The sequence below is a fragment of the Lipophrys pholis genome (genome assembly GCF_963383615.2).
Source record: "Lipophrys pholis genome assembly, chromosome: 17".
Classification (NCBI taxonomy): domain Eukaryota; kingdom Metazoa; phylum Chordata; class Actinopteri; order Blenniiformes; family Blenniidae; genus Lipophrys; species Lipophrys pholis.
The window spans coordinates 13026604-13049894 of record NC_137643.1 but is presented as its reverse complement, the minus strand read 5'-3'; the positions used below and the strand labels follow the sequence as shown (position 1 = coordinate 13049894).

The following is a 23291-nucleotide window of genomic DNA, read 5'->3' as shown; positions in this document are numbered from 1 at the left end:
AAGAGAAGATGAATGAAAGCTATAAAGACAGAGCGCATGCTGACACGCTTATCTGTGTGACGACTTCAAAGTGTGTACAGAGCGAGCGAGCGAGCGAGGGAGAGCGGGAGCAGGAGAGAGCGAGGTCATTATCTGCAAGAAATGGATTACTCTCAGATTAGATTGCTGAGCACAGTGAAGAGCTGGAGCACGGTATGCTTGGCAAGCCCTCTGACACACAAGCATAAACACTCACAGACACATTCGCACAAAGATCCTGTTGACTCCTCCACACATCAGTCATACGAGAAAGTCAAAATGGAGAAATCGATACAGCTGTGGCTGAACGGACAACAAACAAGCGTCCACACATGACAAGGTGACGCTGTGAGGAGACGCTCCTCACGTACCTTTGGTTTACAGAAACATGCACTTAATATCTATATTAGCTCACGTGTTCAAGTTATTTTCTTCAGAAACGTGTTATTTTGAGCTTTTATTACGGTTTCCTTTGATCTAACTTAGCATGTTGTGATATAAACTGATGCACAAACATATTTTGAACATCACGAGGCAAGTGTTGGTGGTCAGGAGGTTTTGTTGTTTCGTTTTTTTTCAACAGCACACTTTAAAGTATTGTCGTTCCAACTTTGAATGCATTTTAAATAAACAAACATGAGAAACAGTGCTTGCATTCTTACCATGCAATGTTCATCCCAGTCCGCCTCTCACTCATGCTTTCATGTTTCTTATTTCAATGTACAGCGTAATGCACTTATGGATGTGGAATATTGCCGGCAGACACAGGGCGAAAGCGCTGTTATGCTGGATTCATAATGTAGAAATACGATCATATTCGAGGGACTTTGACACACTTTCTGTTTTCTGCCATGATTAAAAAGTCACAGAGCCCGCATTAGGAGTGCATTAGGTTTCATGATCTAATCTAGCCAAAAATACAACACAATACAATTAGACAGACTGTTTATGAGGATCATTTTCTATATTTAAGTTTGTGTTCTCACAACAATATATGTATTGTTGTAAGAACACAGCCGCATATTAAAATGCATAAAAACGGAGAAGCATGTCCATGTCAAGTTCCCCATCACTGAAGGACTTTGCCACGAAGGAGTGTGTGCAAAGTGCAACCAGAGTCAGAACGATTAGTCGATGAATTGATTGGAAGAAAATTAAAAGCAGCAAGCTGGGATAGCCTCTTTGTTCTGACACTTTTCTGCCATTAATGCTTTCAGCAATTTGTGCTACAGTCGTTCCTCTGGGGGATCAGGACAGCCATTGTTTTCCGACACATATCGGTGCACCTTGGGACTCCGGTGACCCCGATGCAGGTTCAACGGTCGCATTTTATTGATGACTTTTCTTTGTTCCTGACTCCCCGACGACTGTGTACCAGAAACATCGCACATAACCTGCTGTTTTGATTGAAGATTGACCCAATCGTCAAGCCTTTAGTCCATCTCCATGTCATTTTGTCAGCGTCCAATGCACAAACATGCTTGGTCTCATGCAAAGCAATAATTTTTGGTTGATTGTTATACTTTCCAATGTTTTTCAATAAGTGTTCATATATATATATATATATATATATATACTCTGCAACTGTCATATTTCTGATCTTGCAAAAAATTTTAAATCATAATTTGGAATTTCGATGCCATCACAATGAAATATGAAAGAAGACATAATGTAAGGAAAAGGCATTCCCAGGACCCCCAGATTCTTTTCCACTGCTGCACCTTCCCATCAGCTCACTGGCAACTCTTAGGGGAAACCAGCCTCACACACTGAAAATCACTTCTACTGGATTCAACTAAAGATAATCTCCCACGCTTCGTTCACACTGGTTCTACTTCTTCTGGATTAACAGTCAAATCCAACCAAATGTGCGACTCCCCAGCAAAACTGGTTGTACAACACGGACTCTAGCCTTGTAACTAGTGGATTTATAAAAATGAAATAATAAAGTAAATAGTCTTAGTCAGGTTGACTTGTCAGGATCTGCCTTTCTTTGTGTTTTATGAGTCATTTCCTCATTAGAAAAAGATGGACGCTCGAGGAACCTTGCAGGGATGCCGCCATACCGTCACCTCATGTGGACATGAGGAGTGGGAGAGGGGACAATGAATGGCCCAATATGTGGCTCTCAGATATGGGCAATTCTGACTGAGCTTCAGTCAAGTCTTTGAAAAAGGAAGGAACACGAGCCAGGTTTTCCTGGTTGTAAACTGGCTGCAACACAAAGCACCGTGGCGAGTGCAACAAAAAGGTAAAATGTCAGCATAAGTGTTCACAAATCTCTGTGCTCCTGTCACACCACAGCCAATAAAAGGACAAATAATTGAACCAAAGCAAGTCGAAACAGGTAATTACAGACATGATCCTCCAAGGTGAGGCTGCTGCAGGCCGGACCCAAAGGCGGCAGATGGCTCAGTGCAATAAAACAGATTCAACTCACTTCATAAGATGTCGGCAAACATCAGTGAAACGCATGAGGTAAAGAAAAAAAAAATCTGCTGAGATCGAATGTTTTGCCCTTTTACGGAGCGCCGATCATTTTAACAAAAGACACACAATACCTGAAGATACTGTGAGTCCGAACCACCAACAAGAGTTATGCAAACTTGCTGCAGTTAATGATCAGTTTTTCAGCCAATTAAAACTCTTTTTTAGTACATACAAACATGTGCCTGCGTACATGTGAGCCTGTGTCAAGTGGAGCACGTTCAAACCACTAGTGTCCAGAGTGGACCAGCCTGCACAGCAGCCATACCTTTACACTACTTACCCACGCCTCATCACACTTAGCTACACATGAACACACTCACACACACAAAACAAATCAGTTGAAGAAATGAGCGGGAAAGGCATCATCTATCGGTCCTCCAATTGTTTTTTGTTTTTTTTTTGTATTTGAAGTAAATGGGAGAAATATAATAATTAATATGATTGATTTTTTTTTTCTAAGTGATATTCATATATTTTCTTCAAGATATTTTAGTACACTGAAACATCAGAAATATATTTTGACAGGGAAATTGGATCAGACTAACAGGCAAGAGGAAACAGCCAAATATAGGTCATTTAAGCATCAGTTTAAAAAAACCAGATGTAACATGGCCTGAACTCGGTCTCCTCGGTCCTGCGTGGTGTTACACTACAAATGTTGCATATTTTTAGCACATCTGGCTCCAGTGGGACTGGACGTTCTGGCAAGCCGTCTCACATTCCCACAGAGGGAACTGGGGACATGTTTTCTCCTGGCTGTCACTGATAATGAAGATGAGCACCGCTGACACACCGAGCAGCCATTTGGCTTGTCAGGTATGTTCGTTCCACATCGGAGCACACCGCCGCACGCACATTTACTGCTTAGCTGATCAGTCGTTACGAAAGACCCAAAGGACTCATGGCGTAGATAAGATGGTTGATTTGAAATTTTGCCCGATTAGAATTCGTAATGTTGGGGCCATTGGTCTGTATTGAATAATTATGAAAATATTAATTAGAGTGCTGTGAGCCATTAGACCATTGGGGCGAGACAAACAAGGAATCGGAGGAAACACAGTGGAATTTTTACAACTTGTGTTTCTCTTTTTTGTCATTTCCTTGCACATTTGGAAAGGACTGAATAAATGGTCTTAATATCACCATGTTCACACTGTAATCAATATCAAAAATAAAATACTGTTTAGCATTCAAAAACATTCACATCAGTCCCCCAGGGCTAGACAAGGTAGCCAATGTGAACTTATTTTCTGACAGTGATTAATTGGTACAGGGCAGCAATCCAGAGCTCTTTTCTGTGTCCTGTGAGAAATAAGTCTGAACTCTGGCTGTATTTTTGTTTTAAAAACAGCGCTGAGGGGCCACATCATTGAAAACGGTTACCTCTCTGGAGAACAAGCTGGATACAATTCACTGCTTGAGGGGGTTACACTTCACTCGCGGAGAAAGGTGCTTCCTTGTGTCCAATTAAAAGTCCTCTAGTTGAGCATTACCAACCATGACTCAGTCATAGACTAGAATTTGATCCAGTGAACAGACTTCACATTATAGAGCATGTTTTCACACGCGTTAGCAGCCTCAAAGCATTTTTTTGAAGTGGAGCAATATTTTTCAAAATATTTACAGTAGATTTTAACAATAGTGCAATACATTTCATAACAATTTTAGCCATTATCTAATATTTTTATCCATTAATTTACTATTGCAAGGATTGAAGACAATTTCAGTTGATACTGAGCGAAGGACACACTGGACAGAGTACCTGGAGCAAACACAGGCATAGGAAGAACATGCAATCTGCACACAAAAGGGAACTGTGCCAACCACCACTACACTGGATCAAATCATTATTTCCATCAATCTAGCTTCTATTTTATCCAGTTCAGGGTTGCGTGGCAGAGAAGCCCATCATGGGCAGAGTCAGGGTACACACTGGACAGGTCGCCAGTCCATTACAGCGCAAACACAGAGACAAACAACAACACACTCAACATGACAGGCAATAAAGAGTCATAAATTACCCTCACGTGATCCTGGTGAAAATGCACATTGGCACAGGAAGAACATGCAAGCACACAACATATGGACAGTGCTGCCACTACATACTGTTGAAAAAAAATGATTTGTCATTGCACATAGCATTCAATGACATTCTGTCTAACAGTTTATGTTGTGCTAAATACAGTAATCTATAATCTATAAAAAGATAGTACAATGGCTGGATAAATTTGAAATGACCACTAACACATATTGGAATGAAAATGATTACAGTGTTGTGAAACAGCAAACAGGTTTTGTAACAAGTATTTGAGCTTGATGTGTAAATCGGTAGAGATGTGCGTGTGCGTGCGTGCGTGCGTATGTGCGTGTGTGTGTGTGTGTGGTGAATCTGGTGAAGATGATGGCGGGGGTGTTGCCTTGACTACCAGAGTGTGAAGGTATGGTGTCTAACAGCAGTTGTTTTTATTATGGATGTAGCGCGCGCGCGCACACACACACACACACACACACATACACACACATACACACACGGCGTGCCTCTGCGACAGCATCGCTGGCAGCAGAACGAAAACACCTGAGTCGTGACGGGGTTACGAAACGGCCTCGGAGCGCAAAGTCGTGTCTGGGAAACCTTGATCCCAAACTCCTCATTCTTCAGCAAACGTGAAAAACACGTCCGGGCAGAGAGTCCGTCAGAAATACTCACGCTCTTCTTCCGCAGGTGCAGCCCGTGTTTGAGGAGCCCCGGCAGATCCCGGATTTTGTGTTTGAGTTGCGCCTGGTCCCGTGCGCTCCTGTTCCACCTCAAACCCGCGAGCAAGCCGTCCTCTGCGGGCTCAGAGTCCTCCATACTGCCCCCTTCTCTCTCTCTCTCTCTCTCTGTCGTCCCGTCTGTCCTCTCTGCGCTCTCGAGTGTCTACTGTATCCTCAGCAGGCGCACCGCCGCCGCCCGCGTCCGTTCGCCATTTCCCCCCCGCCTCGCGACGCGCTCACACTCTCCGACCTGCATCTGCAGCCGAGCCGCGCGCGCTGCGCTTAACGACTTGCTCCTCCGTGTTTTCCGCAGCACGCCGCGCCGCCGCTGCTCCACCCAGTGACTGCGCGTCCTGCTCTTCAACACCGTCAGGTTGACGTGTGTGTGTGTATGTGTGTGTGTGTGAGAGAGAGAGAGAGAGAGAGAGTGAGTGTGTGTCGCTCCGGGAGGGGGGAGGACAGGGGAGTAGGGGGGACGTTACAGGTGCACAACGACGTTGCATCACTTCCACTGTTCAATCTCTAATCGCACATCCAGGTTCGGATTAAAATGAAGCGCGAGGTTTTCACACTCATCAAACGTGTGTTATTTTCCAGTTTTTTAATTTAAACAGTGTTTTTGAGATATTCGTCGAAAATCCAACACAAAGGATTAAAAGTGTTTGTGGGGGAATGGAGGAGGGGGGACAGAGCAGCAGAAGGCGCTCGGTCGGGCTACGTCACCAGTTTACCTGGCTCAAATTTCCATAGGTAAACAAAGAGCAGTCACAGAGCGAGTGTGTGTGTGTGTGTGTGTGTGTGTGTGTGTGTGTGTGTGTGTGTGTGTGTGTGTGTGTGTGTGTGTGTGTGTGTGTGTGTGTGTGTGTGTGTGTGTGTGTGTGTGGGTGGGTGGTAAGTAATCTACCTTCAGGAGCCTCTCCGCCCCGACCTGTGTTGTGTGCTGACAGTGAGAAAAAGATGTGGAGCCTGAGGATAGTTCCAGTTTACCTTGTTAGCAGATATCAACAGGAAGCATTAGAGGGAGAGTCCCGGTGTTGGCCATAGACACAAATCACTGGGTGGCCTGGAGCTCACAAACTTTATCGAGACAAACTCATAATTGCCCCCTCCCAAAAGAAAATGCTCTTAACAGTTTTCTTTCTCATACACTTGGAGGTATTTTGACACCAAACACATGTATAGGAAACACAGGGCATATACACACTTACATTCACACCTATAAGTAATTTAAAGTAGAGGTATGTTATTGGATTGTGTCTAGAAAGTGCAGTACCCTCCGAAAACCCACAAAAGCACAGATAGAACATATAAACTCCACACACAAAGGCCCATAAACCAGGACTTTAACTCAGCATATTATCAAGGTGAAACAAGAGCGATAACCAATACTTTGTATTGTCAGAAGGGACAAAATCTATCAATCTCTTAATGAATCAAGCTACTTCACGAGCAGACCATATAAAACATATGAAATAAATGATGTGTGCAAAGTCATAATTGAGAATAGCCCACAGTTGAAGTAACAGAGATCGTGTATTAACAGAGACACTAAAATGTGCCCGTCATTCCACTATCACTCCACCTGTGCAGTGTCATCCATCTGGTGGAACCCATCGACACAAAGTACCACGAAGACCATTTCCCCTTGCTTGCATCACATTAGGCTTTCACCTCTCTTGCCACAATGAACGCACACATGCCTCGTGAACGGTAAAATGTTACCGGAACAACACCGAATTCACCGTAAAGCTTTAAAGAGATGGCGGCCTCCTTCTAAGTTTGATGAATATGCAGGGATTTAAGAATGTAACAGAATACACTATGAGAGAAAATTCATTTGAATTTGGGGGATCCAAGATTATCTGAGCCCGATAGTCCATTTCATATGGAGCTGAGTAGAGTTCAGTCTGAGTGCAGTGGGTTCGGTTGTATAACACAGATGTCAAGTCGGTTTCTCGATAGGACTTGTAATCTGGGATAATTGCCGCCTTTCAGGGACTCAGATTATACCAACACCATCGCTGTCAGAGGTAATGGCCCAGATAAACTGTTTGGCAGCTGAAAAACACACATGAATAAAAAATGTTCTTGTAGGCAGTGTATATAGTGTAGTATTGTTTTATTCTGTTACACAGACACATAACAATGCAAATTATTCAGTGTCTCCACCATGCTGTGGATGCCATTGCTGTCTTGTCTGTGAAAAACTGGACATTCGACATAAATTGTGCAATTTTTCAAGCAATGACTGAAATAAAGTAAGTCATTTTGACCCTTTAGCTCTTCCTCTGATCATTTTATTTCCTTTCTAGCAATCAGAGCACACTGTGGTCACTACATCAAGACCCACAGCAGACTTCTGGCTTCCAGATATTTGAATAAAGCAGCCGTTGTTAACGTGATGGGCATCTGACAGTAAGATAACAAAGAGATGCCACTTACAAAACTGTTTTTTGTGATGAATCACCTTTGCAGCTTAGAGTGGGTGTGTACCCTACAAGGACAAAACAGACAGAAGCCTGTCAAGTCTCTGAAATCTACCGTGTTCAGAAATCCGTCACGTTCTGGTTGAAAAACAAACAAACAAACAAAAAACCGCAGGGAGCAGAGGTTGGGGGAAAACACTGGCACTTGATAAAGTTCCAGCTGTTCGGTTTTCACGTTTTTAGTTTTTCCCAGAAACATTAAAAATGCATTCAAACAGTCCAATGAATGTTTGAAGAAAGCCCTAGTTATTATTGTGTGTTGTATTTTTTTGTATCTATATCTGGATCGTTTGATCCAATTTGTTTGACAGAAGAGGCAACAGATGCAAACAAATTGGTTGGTTGAAACACAAAATCTTTTCAGATGGAGCTTCACCCTCCTCAAACCAGCAAGGACAAATTAAAAAAGGACGAAAGAAAATAATATTCTTATTATTTTGTCAGAATGTTTGTGTGTTCATTTTGGATTTTATCACTCAACAAAAAAATGTACAGTTTCAGGGCTTTGACACTGTTGAACAAGACACATTATGAATTTCTCCTTTCATTCAATAAGATTGATGTGGCGTTATAGGCTAGAGCCAAATTCAGTCCGCCTGCAGGACGACTTTGTCCATCTTTTTAACCGTTTTATCCAAATTAGAGTCACAGCATGCTGGAGCAGGTCCAGCTGACTCGACTACAGCCTGGACAGTTCACCAATCCATCACAGCGAGACAGACAATCACACACACTCACACTGAGGGGCAATTTCAAATCACTAACTAACGTCTGGGGGAAGGAAACAAGAGCACCTGGAGAAAAGCTCTGCCTGCAAAGGGAGGACACGCAAACTCCACACAGAAACGACACAAATCTGAACCACAGCTTATCATAACACCCTCCTGTGGCCCAGGGTGAACGTGTAAAGATTAAAGACGACAAAGGCTTCATGATATCTAACTTATTAGAGAAAATCTTCCACTAGAGGATCAGTAGACGCTACCTTACTATAAGCTTTAATGCATTAGCATTACAGCCAGGCTATGAGTGTGTTTCTGAAAATCTGCGGGCGGAAGGCTGTAAAGTCGTTTAAACAAACAGCCTGCAATGTGCACTTATTTAAAAAAATCTCCTTGATAAGAAAGTTCATAGTTAAGACAATAAATGGAAGTGAACTGTTAATTAAGTCTGGTGAACTGATATAAATGTTTGCAATACGTTGTCCCTGACAAACAATAGTTTTCCTTCCCTATAGTTTATCATGCTGTCTTTTCGTTCCTGTCAAACCGAGTTATATTTGGCTCCTGACCTGATCTGAGTCACAGAGCGGTCGAATGAGCTTTTTCTGGACGTCCTGACACTTGTAGATAAACTCCCCAAATTGCAAGATCGGCTTGTTAAATGTTTCCTCATTTCAGAGAAAAGACTGATTCAGAGAAAAAAAATCCCCATGTGCCGTTTCTTTTTCTAGAGACAGATTACTATGAATGTCATCTAAGAATTGGCGTGTGACACTGCATCAGAGGCTATGAAGTGATCAGTGACGAGGCAATTTTACTTCCGGGGAGGAATATTTTTGCACCAGACTATTTAACATAATTCCTGTAAAGTGGCATCCTGCTCAGGTGCACATATGTCGCGTGACACAAGACTGAGGAGAACATGGTGATTGCTTAGAAGTAGACAGGCTCATTTTCACAGAGGCCTTCAGCAGCTCTACGGTAAATTTAAAAATGGAAAACCGAAATGTCATATTTAGAATCGCAGTCTCCTGAAATGGAAGGGAGGAAATAAGGGAGACGCTCAATGTTTGCTGGATTGCTGAAGAAGCAAAAGAAAAGAAGGGGGACTTTCTTGCACCGAGTCTGGGGGAAGATGAAATATGCTGCTCTGTGGTCCGTAGGGACGGCGCCGAGACCCGCCGCTGATACATGAACACACAGTCACATATGCACACACAGCAAAATCAAACAAACCTGATAGCAGAGGGCTACTGAGAACCACTACTACTACACACACACACACACACACACACACAAACACACACACGGTTGTGTGTATACGGTACCTCCAACATATGGTGATTACATGTTGATGCAGAGGGAGAAGAATGGACAATGGGGGAGGGGAGAAGACTCAGAGGGGACAGATAAGAAAAGAGAGGAACAAGAAGGCCAATGGGGGGGGGGGTAGAGAGAGAGAGAGAGAGAGAGAGAGAGAGAGAGAGAGAGAGGAGATAGTAAACCAATTACCATAAAACTATAGAAAGCCTTTCATCCCAAAACTGTCACAGTGCACACATATACACTTCTATCTTTTTTAACAAACCTCCCCTGAATACAAATGTAACACACACACACACACACACACACACACACACACACACACACACACACACACACACACACACACACACGCACACACAGTGGTCAGACGTCTCTCTCTTTATCGCACACCCACACATATATTCAGAGCTCTTTTCAAACAAATGCACCCTTGATTAAATATTGAAGGGAGCCCGTGGCAAACTGAGCAGAGATACAATTCCTCTCGTCCATAACGGAGCTCCCCATCCAGGGAAGAAGGAGAAAAAGAAGAACTGCCAGAGGAGGAGAAGAAGCAGGGAGAACACAGCGGGTTGAGAAAATGACACAAAGGAAACGGGAGGATGAAGAGCTGTGCTGTGGAGCGAGTGAGAGAGGCGAGGAGGCGGGATGGGAAAGAGGAGAGGAAACAGCAGTTCTGGGGTAAAAGAGGAAGTGAAGGAGCAACTCAGAGGAGACAAGAGGATGGAGCAGAATTAAAGGAAAAGTAAGGAGAGGACTGTGGAGCTCAATGCGACAGTAAAGGTCATGTAGGAAGAGATGCAACAATCCCACTGTAAGAGTACTCAAAATACTCTTCATTGGGACTCTGGATGTTCAGTATATTTAAACCATGATACCTGGTCAGTTCATCAGTTACTACACCCAGAAATATTTCCACAGCCAGAATGATGAAAGGAGACGTAGGCTTTATAATTCATTGACTGTATTGAATGCAATTTTACAAGGAGCAGATTGCCTCAGAATTTTGCAGACATGTTGGTGTCCAGGGCCAAAGCTGGTGTAGTTGTTGGCACTCACAACTCCTCCAGGGTTTGATTGTGGGCAGAGAGCTTTTTGTGTGCATATAGTTTGCATATTTGTCCTGTGTGCTGGTTTTTCTCTCGCTATTCAAGTTTCGTGTCAGATCAGATGTATTGGCAACTCTATGTTGTCCATATCTGTGGTCGATTTTGGATTTTCATCAATACATTTGCTGATGATTTAAGGAGTTGTTGTGTGTGTTTAGAGCAAGCGCAGAGAAAAGAAGAACAAAGAAGATGAGAGCGTTCATGTGGGGATGAATGTGTAGCTGTGAGTGTAGAAGATGTGACCAAGGTGAAATAAGGACATCCCTGGTAATTAGACGCGAGGCAAGTACAGGAGGGATGGTGTGTGTGTGTGTGTGTGTGTGTGTGTGAGAGTGTGTGTGTGTGTGTGTGTGTGTGTCTGTGTGTGTCTGTGTGTGTGTCTGTGTGTGTGTGTGCGTGTGTGAGCAGTATTTGGTTGCTCGACTTGACATTGAGACCTCCCACAGTGAGATTCTGCACCGTGTCCTCATTTGCATTAGTCGGCACTGGAACTCAAATTTGAAAAAAAAAAAAAGGTTGGGACTCCGTATAAAGAGTAAACAACAGTGTATAATTACATCTACCAGTGAATTATGATTGTTTGTAATGCCATTATAGCTGGACTGAGTAAGATACTTCCATAGGAGGTTCAACAAGGTGCTAGAAACATTCCTCACACTTTGCTGTTCATTGATTCATGATGGCAGCACACAGTTCCTGCTGTTTTATTGGCTCCACGTCTCATGATGTCATATTCTCATTCCACAATCTGTCTAATGTGAAGGTATGTTAGGCCTTTTGTTGCTCCAGGTTTCTGTTCACAGCTGACGGCGGTGACAGTCACTGGGATCTTCTGCCGCTGTGCGATGGCTTCTGCATTTAAAGATGGTCTGACTTCAGTTACTGCTGCCTCTCTGCCCTCCCCAGACAGTCCCAACCTTTCTCTCCCTGATGACCATTCAGTGTGCACTTTGCATGATGTAAAGCATGTCTTCCAGTGGCCTTGTTGCTATAATTTGCTATGCAAATAAAGTTTTCTATGTGTGTATATTGATCACAGAATAAAATTAAAATGTGCATTGAAGAACAATTTAATTCCCCATACTTTCTCACTATGATGCTGAGTTCAAACCTAAGCAGATTTGCATTTTGTTTTTATGCTGATTTGATAAGTAAACTGTGTGAGTGGGGTGTTGGCTAAAAACAGAAGACGTGAGTGAAGCCATCCGTGGTGTGGTCGTCCATACGCAGCATGTTATGTGAAACCCAGCATCCTGTGTAATCATCTGACTGAGAATTACATCAATATAAGCTTAACCTACAACCAAAAAACATGCAGCCTTGGGCAATTTCTGATGAATGACAGAGTTATATATTATTTGAGTGGCGTCTGGGCCAGTGCCTCAGGATGTGTCACAATGAGGCGAGGCTGAGGTTTTTTTGTCAGAACTACCACATGATTGCCATCTAGCGGCAGCCTGCATGAACTGCAGGCGGAGAAAGTTTCAACAGCACAAGCTCAACTCTCTCAGCCTCCTCTGGTACCTTGTTGCCTGGTACAAAGCTTGACTGCTTTGGTGATTCCAAAGGACTGACTGGAGGCTGAAACATTAAACAAGTGAGGGAATTTCAAGATCTGACACTGTGGTACTCTGAGGATCTTTGGGGCAGGTGGGAGCAGAGAGCTTAGAGTGTGACCAGACCGCAAGTGAGTCTTTTATATGAAATGTGTCCAGACAGAACAAAATGTGAACACAAAAACAAAAACTTAGTACTCAGACGTTGGGGGGGAAACCTTTTAACGTGGCCAGTATCAAAGCCTCCATCAGGATTTACGTACAATGAGGTTCACACTGAGATATATTACTCTACATTTCACACAATGAAAATATGAAACTGTGGCTTTTCAAAGATCCAATTATTGTATAATAATTCAGTGTTAATGTTAATTTTCATTTTGTGTAAGGCCATACAGCTATACTGTACTACTATTACTGTGGTAATTATTGTGAGTCAGACGTCTTCGATCATGGTGACTATATTTATCAGGCCAGTGTTGCAAATAAGTGAAAAAAGATTTCTTAGAGGTAACTGTGGAATTCCAGAGACACTGTGGTGCAAGCACCATACTTTCTCAGTTTATGTCATGAGTTAAAAAAAAATGATTTTTCTGTTTGGTTATAACTTGTGTTTTCTCCAGAGAATTCAAATTGAAGTTTGTGTATATTAGGTTAACGTCCAAGGTTTAGGGGGATTTCATTACTTTGCATTCAGCTGCATATGCTTCGCCTGTGGGTAGAATATTAATTATTGTGCTGATGGCTCATCTCAGACTCCTGCTCCATGTGTCCTTGAGCCCAGAACAAAAACCGCCTGCTCCTGATTTGCGTATAACATATAATGTACAATAACAATACATTCGCCATTCCTCTAGCTTTTGTGACATTTCATCCAACTTATGGTGAGGGGACAGGCTGGACTGGATCCAGCTGATGTTACAGGGAAAATACATATTGAAAAACTCACAAAAGCCCAGAATTGGACCAATGATACTTTCACTGTGAGGCAAGAGTGCCAACCACTACCACTACAGATTTCATAAGTGCATTTTCATAAGATTCATGAATGGGTTTTCTTACATTGTCTTAGTACCACAGACACAAAATACCTGATTCTCATGTGTCAACTTAATCCAGATTAAAGGGAAAAGTGTTACGAGCTGGATTTTGTTTTCATGGAGTGTAATTAAACCTGACTGATAATGACTTTCACATTCAACTTCATTGATAAAATGTTTCAACCAAGTTTTTTGCTGTTGAGATTCGCTTCATTTTTTTTACATTTTTTTAAAAATAAACCACTTGACTGTTCCATTATTGAAAAAAAATGTAAATGTTGGATCTGCTGAGAATGGTCAAAGTGCACTTTCAAACCGATTTTTTAAGTCATTCCTTATATTATTGCCCTAACATAAGCAAAATGAGTAGTTGCTTTGTGACTTTAATGTATAATCCTGAAGATATTTTATGTCTATCGCTTCATGGCCGCTCAGAAGTATGTGGATTAGCACACCTGACTTTCAATAAAAATACAGCTTTTTTGCTGCATGTGGAGGGTCTCACCTACCTCTTTCTCTAGGTACAGTCCAAAAACACAAGTTTTAGGCTGAATTAATCATCGAAAAATACTTTTAAGTGCGAATGTGTCAGCCTTCACAGGTCTAAACATTGACACTCGCAACCACCGAACAAGCATGACTTTGGATTGTGGGAGTTGGAAAAGAAAAGATGTCATCGTCACATTAAACAAAAAAAGGCCAAACAAACATCCCACAAGACGAGTTGGAAGTAATTGTTTGGTCTTTTTCTCTCTTTCTGTCTCTCAACTGTCAGGCCTTTGCACTTGGAGATCTGCTCGGATGTGTTTCAGTCTGATGGTATCGGCGTATCACTGAGACACACCTCTGTCTGTTTACTTTCATCTCTGTGTGCATGTGGATGTCCACATTCAAGAAGATGATCACATCTGTATTTTTGTTTCTCAAACTGTTGCACAACTTCCAACTGTCGCTTTGTAGTTTCGTTGGATTTATTCAGATTTTGCCAGGTCAGGGCAGGCTGAGATAAGCTTGCTAGTTGTTTCTTCATCATTTCTAGATAATAAAGAACTGGGATAGTGGGTTGGTTTTTTTTAAAGACTTTAACACGTAACAACTGGGAGGAGAAAATACTTTGGGACATCCTCAGAGACTGTCCATCCACCTCTGAGCTATTCTAGAGTCTCAAAATGTCCACTGAAAGTACAAAAACTCCCCCCGATCTTACAACAGCCTCACTAGAAAACGTGCCTCAACATAAACTTGTAATCTGGTTTCAGCATCACTCAGGAGTCTCCTGGTCCATCCAAGGAAAAAAAAAGTCCTTGGTATCAAGCATGTGCAGCCACATGTTCATGATGAATTCCACGGAAGAAAGCGCGCACGAGAACACGGTAAAAACAGAAAAAGTGAAGAGAAACTGAAGTGAGAGTGCGTTCAGGAAGATCCTTTTCTCCGAATGTTGAAGGAAACTTCACATCCGGCAGCTTTCAGAGAAGAAAGTGAAACAGTGGAATGAAGGTACTGTACAGTATGTAGACGGCTGGCTTCCAATACAGAAAACTGAGTGTTTGTTTAGGTGAGAGCTACATTCTGGCGTCGTCCATCCATCTTCTCTATACTTTAAATAAGTCAGGCTGAGAGCACCATGTACCCAACACAACTTTAGTCACCAAAGACTGAACTCATGTGAACTCTAACAAAAGGATGAGTCGCCACATTAGAGTCAGAGAATAAAATCAGAACGGTTTTCTCACATCCTCAAAGTAAGCAGCACATTTACCGACTGAGGAAAAAATGGAAGAAACCAAAGCGGTAGGAATCCCTCCAACTAAAAAAAAAGAAATGTATGCAAATACCAATTTAATTTGAGCAGCAGAGTAGTATCGTGGTTCGCACTGTCACCCCACAGCTATAAAAAAACATATATCCCTGGCTCATTTCCAGACTTGGGCGGACCTTTCTGTGTAGTTTCCATGTATCTTTCTCTGTTTGCACCGGTTTCTACGTTGGAGCATAGAAAATGGAATGGGACTCCTGTTTACAATAATCAAGGTGCTTTAAGGTATCGAGTCATGAGGCGGCAGTGACGGTGAGAACAGGAGAGCAAGGTGTTCTGAAGTAGAGCAGTGAGTAGAGCAGTGTGTAGAGCAGTGAGTAGAGCAGTGTGTACAGATACCGGAACCCGTTATCGATCTTTTCACTCTAATACAGGCTGTCTATGATTCCTTTTCCTTCACAAGGAAGAGAACTTCTGGTCTTTGGCTGCGACTCGTTGTCCAATGAGGTTCTATTTGTTGTGAAACTCAGCAATTTTTTTTCATCATCAGAGCTGAAGGCTTCCTACAATTGTTTTTTTTTGTAATCACTTGCCTTACAAAAAAAATGAAAAATTTGAACAAATGACATTTTCACTTCTGAATTAAAAGAAGTGAAACTTTCAGCCAAATGACATCGTAACAGACCAACGCAGTGAGCTGAAGTCCGCCCGCAGAAACTAACAGGCAGATGAGGCCAAACGGGTTGGAATCACAATCTCAAAATAAAGTTTTTGTTTTTTTTTAATATGAACTGTTTAAGTTCTTTTTTGTATAATATTGTTTAAACTTGAAGACACCACTACAAAAAAAAGAAAAAAGACATCTATCTTCAGCAGGAGAGCAGAGGATTTTTTAGATTGCCGATTGAAAGTGAGACCAGATTGAATTCCTCTGGATACGGGCGAGCACTATTTTATGAAACTCGTGTGATTCAGCAAACTAGTTTCATCAACATTACACCAACGAATGGAGGGCAGAAAGGTAGAACACAGAAGAGTACAGTGACTAAGTCCTGAACAGGAACAAATGACACACAGCATCATGGTGAAGAAACAAGAGAAAATTCACTGATTTCCAGAGATTACAAAGTACTACAAGTTACTTTCTCTGACTTTGGTATCAATTGGCATTTTCTACAAACACAAGTTCCAAATATTTCTGCCTCGCTGACACTTAAAGTATGCATTTTTATTTGGATCACAGTATAAAAGTAAAACACTTTAAATAAGGTTTTCCAGTGGCTGTTTCTTTTTTCTTTGAGGTGGTGGTTGGTACTGCCTCAGAAAGAATACCTCAGGGTCCAATCAGTCCTTGGGATGAGGCTTTCTATGTGGAGTTTGCACGTTCTTCCTTCACATATGTGTGTTTTCTCAGGATGTTCAGTTCCAGATATTTGGTTTCAGTTCCTTGCAACAGACCGTTGTTTGGAATGAACGCTATAGGATGGATGGATGTTGTAGTAAAATACAATGCTGCTTTGTTCTCGGTTTTGTGTAGTTTCCTTCTTTATAGTCAGAGTGTGTGTTCAGGTGTGTTTAAAATACATCCAAGAATATATATTGGATATTTTTTCATGTACTGACCCACTCAATCTAATAATTAAGAATTTGGGCTTACCGAGACATAGAATCAATAATTTCCTGATGCAAATTCAATACAACTCTAGAAAAGTTGTAAAAAAAAAAAGGTTCAATTGGTAAAAACAAAAAAAACAATAAAAAAGGAGTAATTGATGACATTGTGTCATGTTTTGTTTATTTCATGGCCTCTTAAATAAAATAGGTTGGATATTGACCACTCAAACCTTGAAAAAGAAAGGGAATCCCTAAAAGAAAAAATAAATAAATATATGAAGACACCAACGGAAATTTGAAGTATCAAGACAAGAATAAAATGTGGAAGAACCAGTGAATTTGTCTCAACATGTTTGGTGTGTTTTTGGTTTCAGGTGGATTTTCCATGTAAATATTTGGGCTGAAAATATAGGAGGGATTTTTTTTTCCCTTTAAGTGAATGCTGACAATGCGTGTGTGTGTGTGTGTGTGTGTTTTAAGTCGACATAATTTTGACGTTATTCTTCCTACTTCCGACTACTACTACTTATTATTATGATGATGATGATGATGATGATGATGGCTATCTTGACATGCGGCAGTAACCACAGGCTGACCGGAAGCTTTTAAGCAAACGTTTTATTTTGTGCTGGGAGGGATTGGGAAACCCCTCTAGTCTGACGTGAATATAAACTGACGGCCAGAATTAAAGCTCCTCAACTCGTTCCGTCCCTGACAGCCGTCGCCTCTGAAGAGACACCAGTGTTTTCCAGCAGTGCGCCATGCCCTCTATAGTTAGTAAGTGATCTGCGGCCTGTTGCATGCTCGTTTCCTGTCCGTCTTCCTCTTTTCACTGATTCATTCATGCTTTCGCCTCTCGCCTCTGGCACCAGACCCGCTCTGTGCGCTGGCGGCCCTGCTCCTGTGTGCGTCCGGAGCGCCGACTGAAGACGCGCCCACCAGCAGTCCTGCGGGGGACTCATCGGGTGAGGAGGTGGAGGTGACCTCTGACCTGCTGAGCACCTGGAAAGCGCTGGCCGGCATCGCCAAGCAGCACAAGAAACAGGTACGGCGTTGGTTCACCGCCAGACTGAGCTCTGCTGGTGCACCCCCCTGACCTTCATCTGTGCGTTCATAATTTATCCTCAGTTCGAAGACGAATTCCAGCAAAGTGCGATCGTCCTGGAAAGCTACAAAACGTCTTCATTCCCACTCAAGTGTCCAGAGTTCAACTTCAGCAGGGTATGTCGGGTCCTGGTCCTTCTGGAGTTCGATGAAAGTTGAGTCAGCCTGGTCGCTCACGGTGTGTTTGTCCGTCCAGGAGGCTTGTTACCAAAGATTAGCCAAAGGCCTGCAAGTCTACGCGGTTCTTCTCCGGCATGTGGAGAGGGAGTACCCCGACAATCTGATCCTGTCTGCAGCCAGATTGTACAGCTCGGTCCTGATCCAGCGCATCAAAGAAAAGGTGAGTCTGACTGCAACTTGAACCGCAGCGCTGAAAAAGTGTGTATGTTCAATGTGGAGAAAGTGGACGGATGGATCCATTACCGAAATGGAAGCAGAAATGTTCTTTTCAGCGGAGGAAAGAACAATGCGAGTTTGGGCTCAAGTACAACTACTATTACTGTGATTAAAATGTACTCAATCGCAGGTAAACGTTTCAAGGTTTTCTACTGAAATTCTACTCCAAGCTGTAGCATTTATTTACATTTTTAATAAGATATTCAATCAGCCTGTATAAAACATCCGACATTCAAAACTATTTTTCATTTGAAACAAACTATAATGAAATTTATGATCGATTTTCTAATAAAAGAATAAACACTTGCTATACACACAATAAACAGTATTGTGAGATACAACAAATATAAAGCTCAATGCTTGGATCGCTTTCATATCCGTCACTAAATTCCGTTGTTTCTTTGCTCACAATAGTGTCACTTTGTAATCCCAGCTCGTTTTTTTTTTTTTTTTTTTTAATCCCGACTCCACCCTGACTTGCAGATGCGACGTGGGGATCAGGTGGCGGCTCTGACCAGCAGCCAGGAGGAGCAGCTGCTGAGGGAGTTTGACACTCCCGACCGCTACCACAGGAAGATGACGGCGCACAGCATCCTGCACCACCTCAAAGTCTTCCTCGCTGACGGCACCAGAGCCATTTTCAAGAGGGAGGCCAAAGCCAATAAAAAGGCCTCATTTTACACTGTGATGAACAGTTGACCGCCAACAAGCCTGTCGTGAAGGAATACCTCAGGGACGCTGTCTGGTGCTCGCAACATCACTCCTTGAAGAATTGTGAAATCTGTCAGATTTCTTATTTATACTATTTATACTGAAAGAGAAATGTTATTTATTAGGGGGGAAAATATCCTGATTGCCTTAAAAAAACAACAACAAAAAAACAGGAATTTGCACGACATATTTTTTGTCAAATAATGTGACAACTTCACCGCGGGGCTTCGTTTAATTAATAAAATATTTATGCAATAATGGCTTTTATCGAAGTGATTGTCTGCAAACTATTTACTATTTATTTCGTTGTGTAAACACAAATTGTACGACGAGTGACTTCACAGAAAGTTGTGAAATAAAAAGTGAATCATTTGCATCCGTGAGGCGAGTTTCTTATTCCACCATCACAGTGTGGCGATCCTGATGTGAGCCAGCTGAGGTTTGAAAATAGGAAAGATGATAATCATTATTTCTACTACAGTAACTATTTGGGGGAAATTTGCAGATTAGAGCAGATCTCTCACACGTGCAACAAGTCACGTATGGATTCATTTGTGCAGCAAAGTTTAACATTAAAGAAATCCCAATGTTCTTTTTAACCTCAATTAATCAACTACTTGTAGATCAGCTGGAGTGTGTCCGAAGTGACCAATGTTATCAAGCAACACATGAACATCGTCTCTTTCAGGATTTATTTTCATATATCTTAACTTACAAATAAAATAAAGAAAAACATGAAAACAGTTGGTTCAGACATAAAAAAACAAACTCAACTCTCCATAAACCCGTCCATGTGACAGGAGGGACTCAGACCCGTCAGGTGAAACTCTCCATAAGACGTCCGGAGCTTCAGCGGTCACGTTCCAACAGATGAGATCAAATCGTTGCTTTTCACTGGTTGTGCAGCTTCGTATCAAAGAGAAGGAAGTAGAAGGTGGGCGTGGTCACAAGATGGCGAAGAGCCGCAGAGGATCAGCTCTGAGGCTTCATCAGCCCCACAGTAAGCTAGAGGAAAGAAAAGCAGGAACAATCACTCAATGTTTCCTGTAACCTAGGAGATACATGTGAAGTGCTCCGGCTGTCTTCTTTTGGTTCTCTGGCGTGAGCACACCGGGGTCAGGGGGGGTCAGGAGGACAGCTCCGTCCCCTCTCCATTAAACCGCTGGATTCATTAAAGTTTCTGTCCCAAAGTTAAGGCCCCTGCACGCTGCCTTTTTGAAGCCAGAAGAAGAAAGTTCGGCTGTGACATCAGCCAACCGTTCATACTCCGAGAAGCTGTCGAACTTGTAGGCCACGCCCCCTCACAGCAGCCACGCGTCTGTGAAGTGGCGTTTTAACTTTGAGCTTATTTCTCGCCTCCAGTGGTTTTAGAAATACATTTCTCCAAACTGTTTCAGTAATAAGAGAGGGTTTTCGTCCGAGGCGCGATGTTGATCTGGTTTTAACCACAGGAGCTGAGTGATGCGTTCGGGTGCATCACGTAAGCCTGAGCAGCAACAATACTGCCTGTGTTCAGTCCGTTCCACCAGACCCGGTCTAGGACTATTGTGAAGGTGGAGACTTACGGTGGTAATAATAATAATATTCATTCACACCAGTGGTGGATTTGCGTCAATTGGGGGAAAAAAAGTTTCAAGCTATAACCCAGGTTTAAGCAAAAGTGCAACAGCAACAATGGAAACCCACAAGGATCCGTAGAACACAACGCGAATAATTCCGAAAAACTGGGGGAGAAAATTGCACCATGAAAATACATTTTAGCTACAAATTCGACAAATCGATTTAATTGATTTTTTGCCCAGCCCTACACTCTACTCATAAGAACATCATATACTTTTGCCCAGTACACGTTTTTACTAAGAAGCTTGAATGCATCACAATGTGAATCAATGCATCGGCTGGGAGCTGTTTATTGTTGCTGCTCAGAGGCAACAATAACTCACATGCTTCTTCCGTGAGATATTTCTTTTTGTTCCATCCCCCTCCCTGCTCCTCTGCTTCATACTGAATGGGGCCTGTGGTTTTCTCTCCATCATTGATTAAACATGAACAACAACAGATTTAATAGTTTGTGGTCTCATGACCGAGAGGAAAACACTCCGTGTGCAAAAGTTGCACAGTCAAGTTTCAGGACATTTATATCAAAACTGAATGAACTAATCAGAACTATTTTAACACTCGTCGGGGTTTCCCCAGAGCGCTGTGGGCTGCAGAGAAACTTTACATAGCAACATTTTCCACTCGGCACCATGAAAATCTGATCTGAGGTTAATCAACCAACCAGACGTCCCCGACCAGAGTCTGGGTCTTTTGTAAATAAAAAAAAAACCTACAAGTTTTCTTTGTCTCCGGGGAATCGTTGTGTTTGTATCTAGAATAGTGTAGTTTCAACCTCAGAAAAACAATCCATGAGCTGAAGTGAGTAGAGACGCATTACAGCATTTACAGGAGCCTCGTGGTTATTTCCCATCCATCTTTCTACACTTGATCCCAGCTGGCAACAGAAACAGACTATTTAATGGAGTCACTTTAACCCTACATTGGAGAGAAATCTGATGAGCTTTCAACAAAAAAGGAACTATTGACCTTTATATTTTCATATTGTCATTGCTCACTGGGTGTGGCCTGTGTGCTTAATCATCACTGTTTAGTTTCTAGAAACTTCCAAAGAAAGCAGAAAGTCATTACACTGGCCTCAGCCCTTCCGTAACAAGACGATCAGATCACAGAGAGGATTCACCAGCAAAAGCAGTGGACTCTGCTTCGAGAGCCATCAAATGAAAATATACCCAGTCAATATAGTTACACGTAGAATTGTTCACTCATTTCTTTGTTGACGAAACTTTTTTTTATTTATTTATTAAAGACTGATAGACGAACCTGAAGTTGTTTTTGATGACACAGTCAACATGCCACCTTCACTTTCTAGATGATTATACCCACTAACTGGGAACAAAAGCTTGTTTTCAGACTGTGCTCACCTCAGGACTGTCGGTTCAGGCATTCCTGGATCCGCTCCTCGCTTGAAACCTGCAGAATGAAGTCAGACAGACTAGTTAATGGATGAAGATTACTTTTCTCAAAGACATGACACAACATAAACGAGCTTATTCACTAATGCATCGGACAAATCTAGTGTAAAGATACTTTTTTTTAAAGTAATTTTGGATGTAAAATATCAACATTCACAATGACATGATGGTTGGATGGATCTCTTTCAGACCAAGTTTGCAGAGTCAGCAGACTGTAGAACTCCCATCATCAGAGTTCACTGACATGAGTCAGCAGCACAGGCCACTAACTCGGGGGAAGTTATTACAAGACTACAACCATTTCCACAGCTATTAGTAAAACTTGACAGTGGATGACTCCAAATGACAACCAGCTGCTTTTAGAGCCTCAGATTTCCAACCAATGGAGACATTATATGACTGGTTCAGTCGTGATGTGTAGGAAGCAGCTCCATTCACTGTCAGACTACAGTGAAAATGGTTTTAATTCAAGAGAAATCACGCCTTAGGTTGGACACGCAATGAAATGCCATAAAGACAAAATGCAGTCGATTAAATATATTCCAGGGCCGGGGCTACAAATAGTTGGGTGAAAGTATGACAATTGTTGGTATTTCCTTTCTGCTGAAGTCAGATTCCCAGCCAGTGGGCAACTCCACCGGCTGTGTCACAAACGTCTCAACTCAACTTCCTCATCTGTGCAGCTGGAAGCAGACACGCTGGAGAAGAGCAGCTTTGTATGCACGGCAGGAATTCATACTTTTAAAACGTATTTAAACCGGTTTTCATTAAGCACACAGTGAAGGTTAAAGCCTCACTGTGAGTTAACTCGTGGTTTGAAGCTAACCAGCTGAGCTAACGCTAACGGAGTACGCCGCCTGCTGTACGCCGCCTTCCACTCGCTCCTGCCGGGATACTGACCGAGGTAGAGCACGGTGGGGATGAAGCCCCACCGGATGACAAACTGTCCGCACTGGAACAGCTGCTGGAGCCGCTGTTTGGTCTCTTTGCTCATCTTGGCCATGAGTTTCTGTCGAGCGGCGGCGTCTCGGTATCTGCGGCTTCCAAGGACGGCGGAAGTGACGTCACGTCACCGGAGAGTCAATCGAACGTTCTGCTGCGGAGCGCCGCCACGTGGTCAGGTGCCTCACTGCAGATAAAAGCTAAGCAGGTAGAATGTCTGGTTTAAGATGAA

The 23291-nt window shown here is 42.5% G+C and overlaps 3 protein-coding genes across 3 annotated transcripts in view; 1 reads left to right on the top strand and 2 right to left on the bottom strand.

The window, feature by feature from the left end:
• The window catches only part of rapgef5a (Rap guanine nucleotide exchange factor (GEF) 5a), a 49833-nt gene extending 44229 nt beyond the window's left edge, over positions 1-5604 (bottom strand). The window contains exon 1 of the mRNA XM_080484674.1: positions 5216-5604. Coding sequence (XP_080340800.1) covers positions 5216-5359 — 144 coding nt within the window. The 5' untranslated portion in view covers positions 5360-5604. The remainder of the gene's footprint in view (positions 1-5215) is intronic.
• An 11870-nt stretch (positions 5605-17474) lies between these two features.
• Positions 17475-23171, bottom strand: tomm7 (translocase of outer mitochondrial membrane 7 homolog (yeast)). Its single transcript, XM_080484163.1, has 3 exons — positions 23018-23171; positions 22067-22115; positions 17475-20090 (listed from the first exon to the last, which is right to left on the bottom strand). Exons 1-3 carry the CDS (start codon positions 23118-23120, stop codon positions 20075-20077), a joined length of 168 nt encoding a protein of 55 aa, XP_080340289.1. The 5' UTR covers positions 23121-23171; the 3' UTR covers positions 17475-20074.
• On the top strand, positions 17636-19073 carry LOC308122954 (interleukin-6-like; the record flags this gene model as incomplete). The annotated part of the gene is made up of 5 exons (XM_080485137.1): positions 17636-17651; positions 17747-17919; positions 18003-18095; positions 18175-18318; positions 18858-19073. The coding sequence occupies 5 exons, from the start codon at positions 17636-17638 to the stop codon at positions 19071-19073; spliced, it is 642 nt and encodes a 213-aa protein (XP_080341263.1).
• Positions 23172-23291: the final 120 nt, after the last annotated feature.

Bases quoted from the DNA above. Each gene is read 5' to 3' on its own strand.
- tomm7 (XM_080484163.1), bottom strand. From the start codon at position 23,120: ATGGCCAAGATGAGCAAAGAGACCAAACAGCGGCTCCAGCAGCTGTTC. The intron at 22,116-23,017 runs GTCAGTATCCCG...TTCATTCTGCAG, and splicing joins CCCCACCGTGCTCTACCTCG to GTTTCAAGCGAGGAGCGGAT.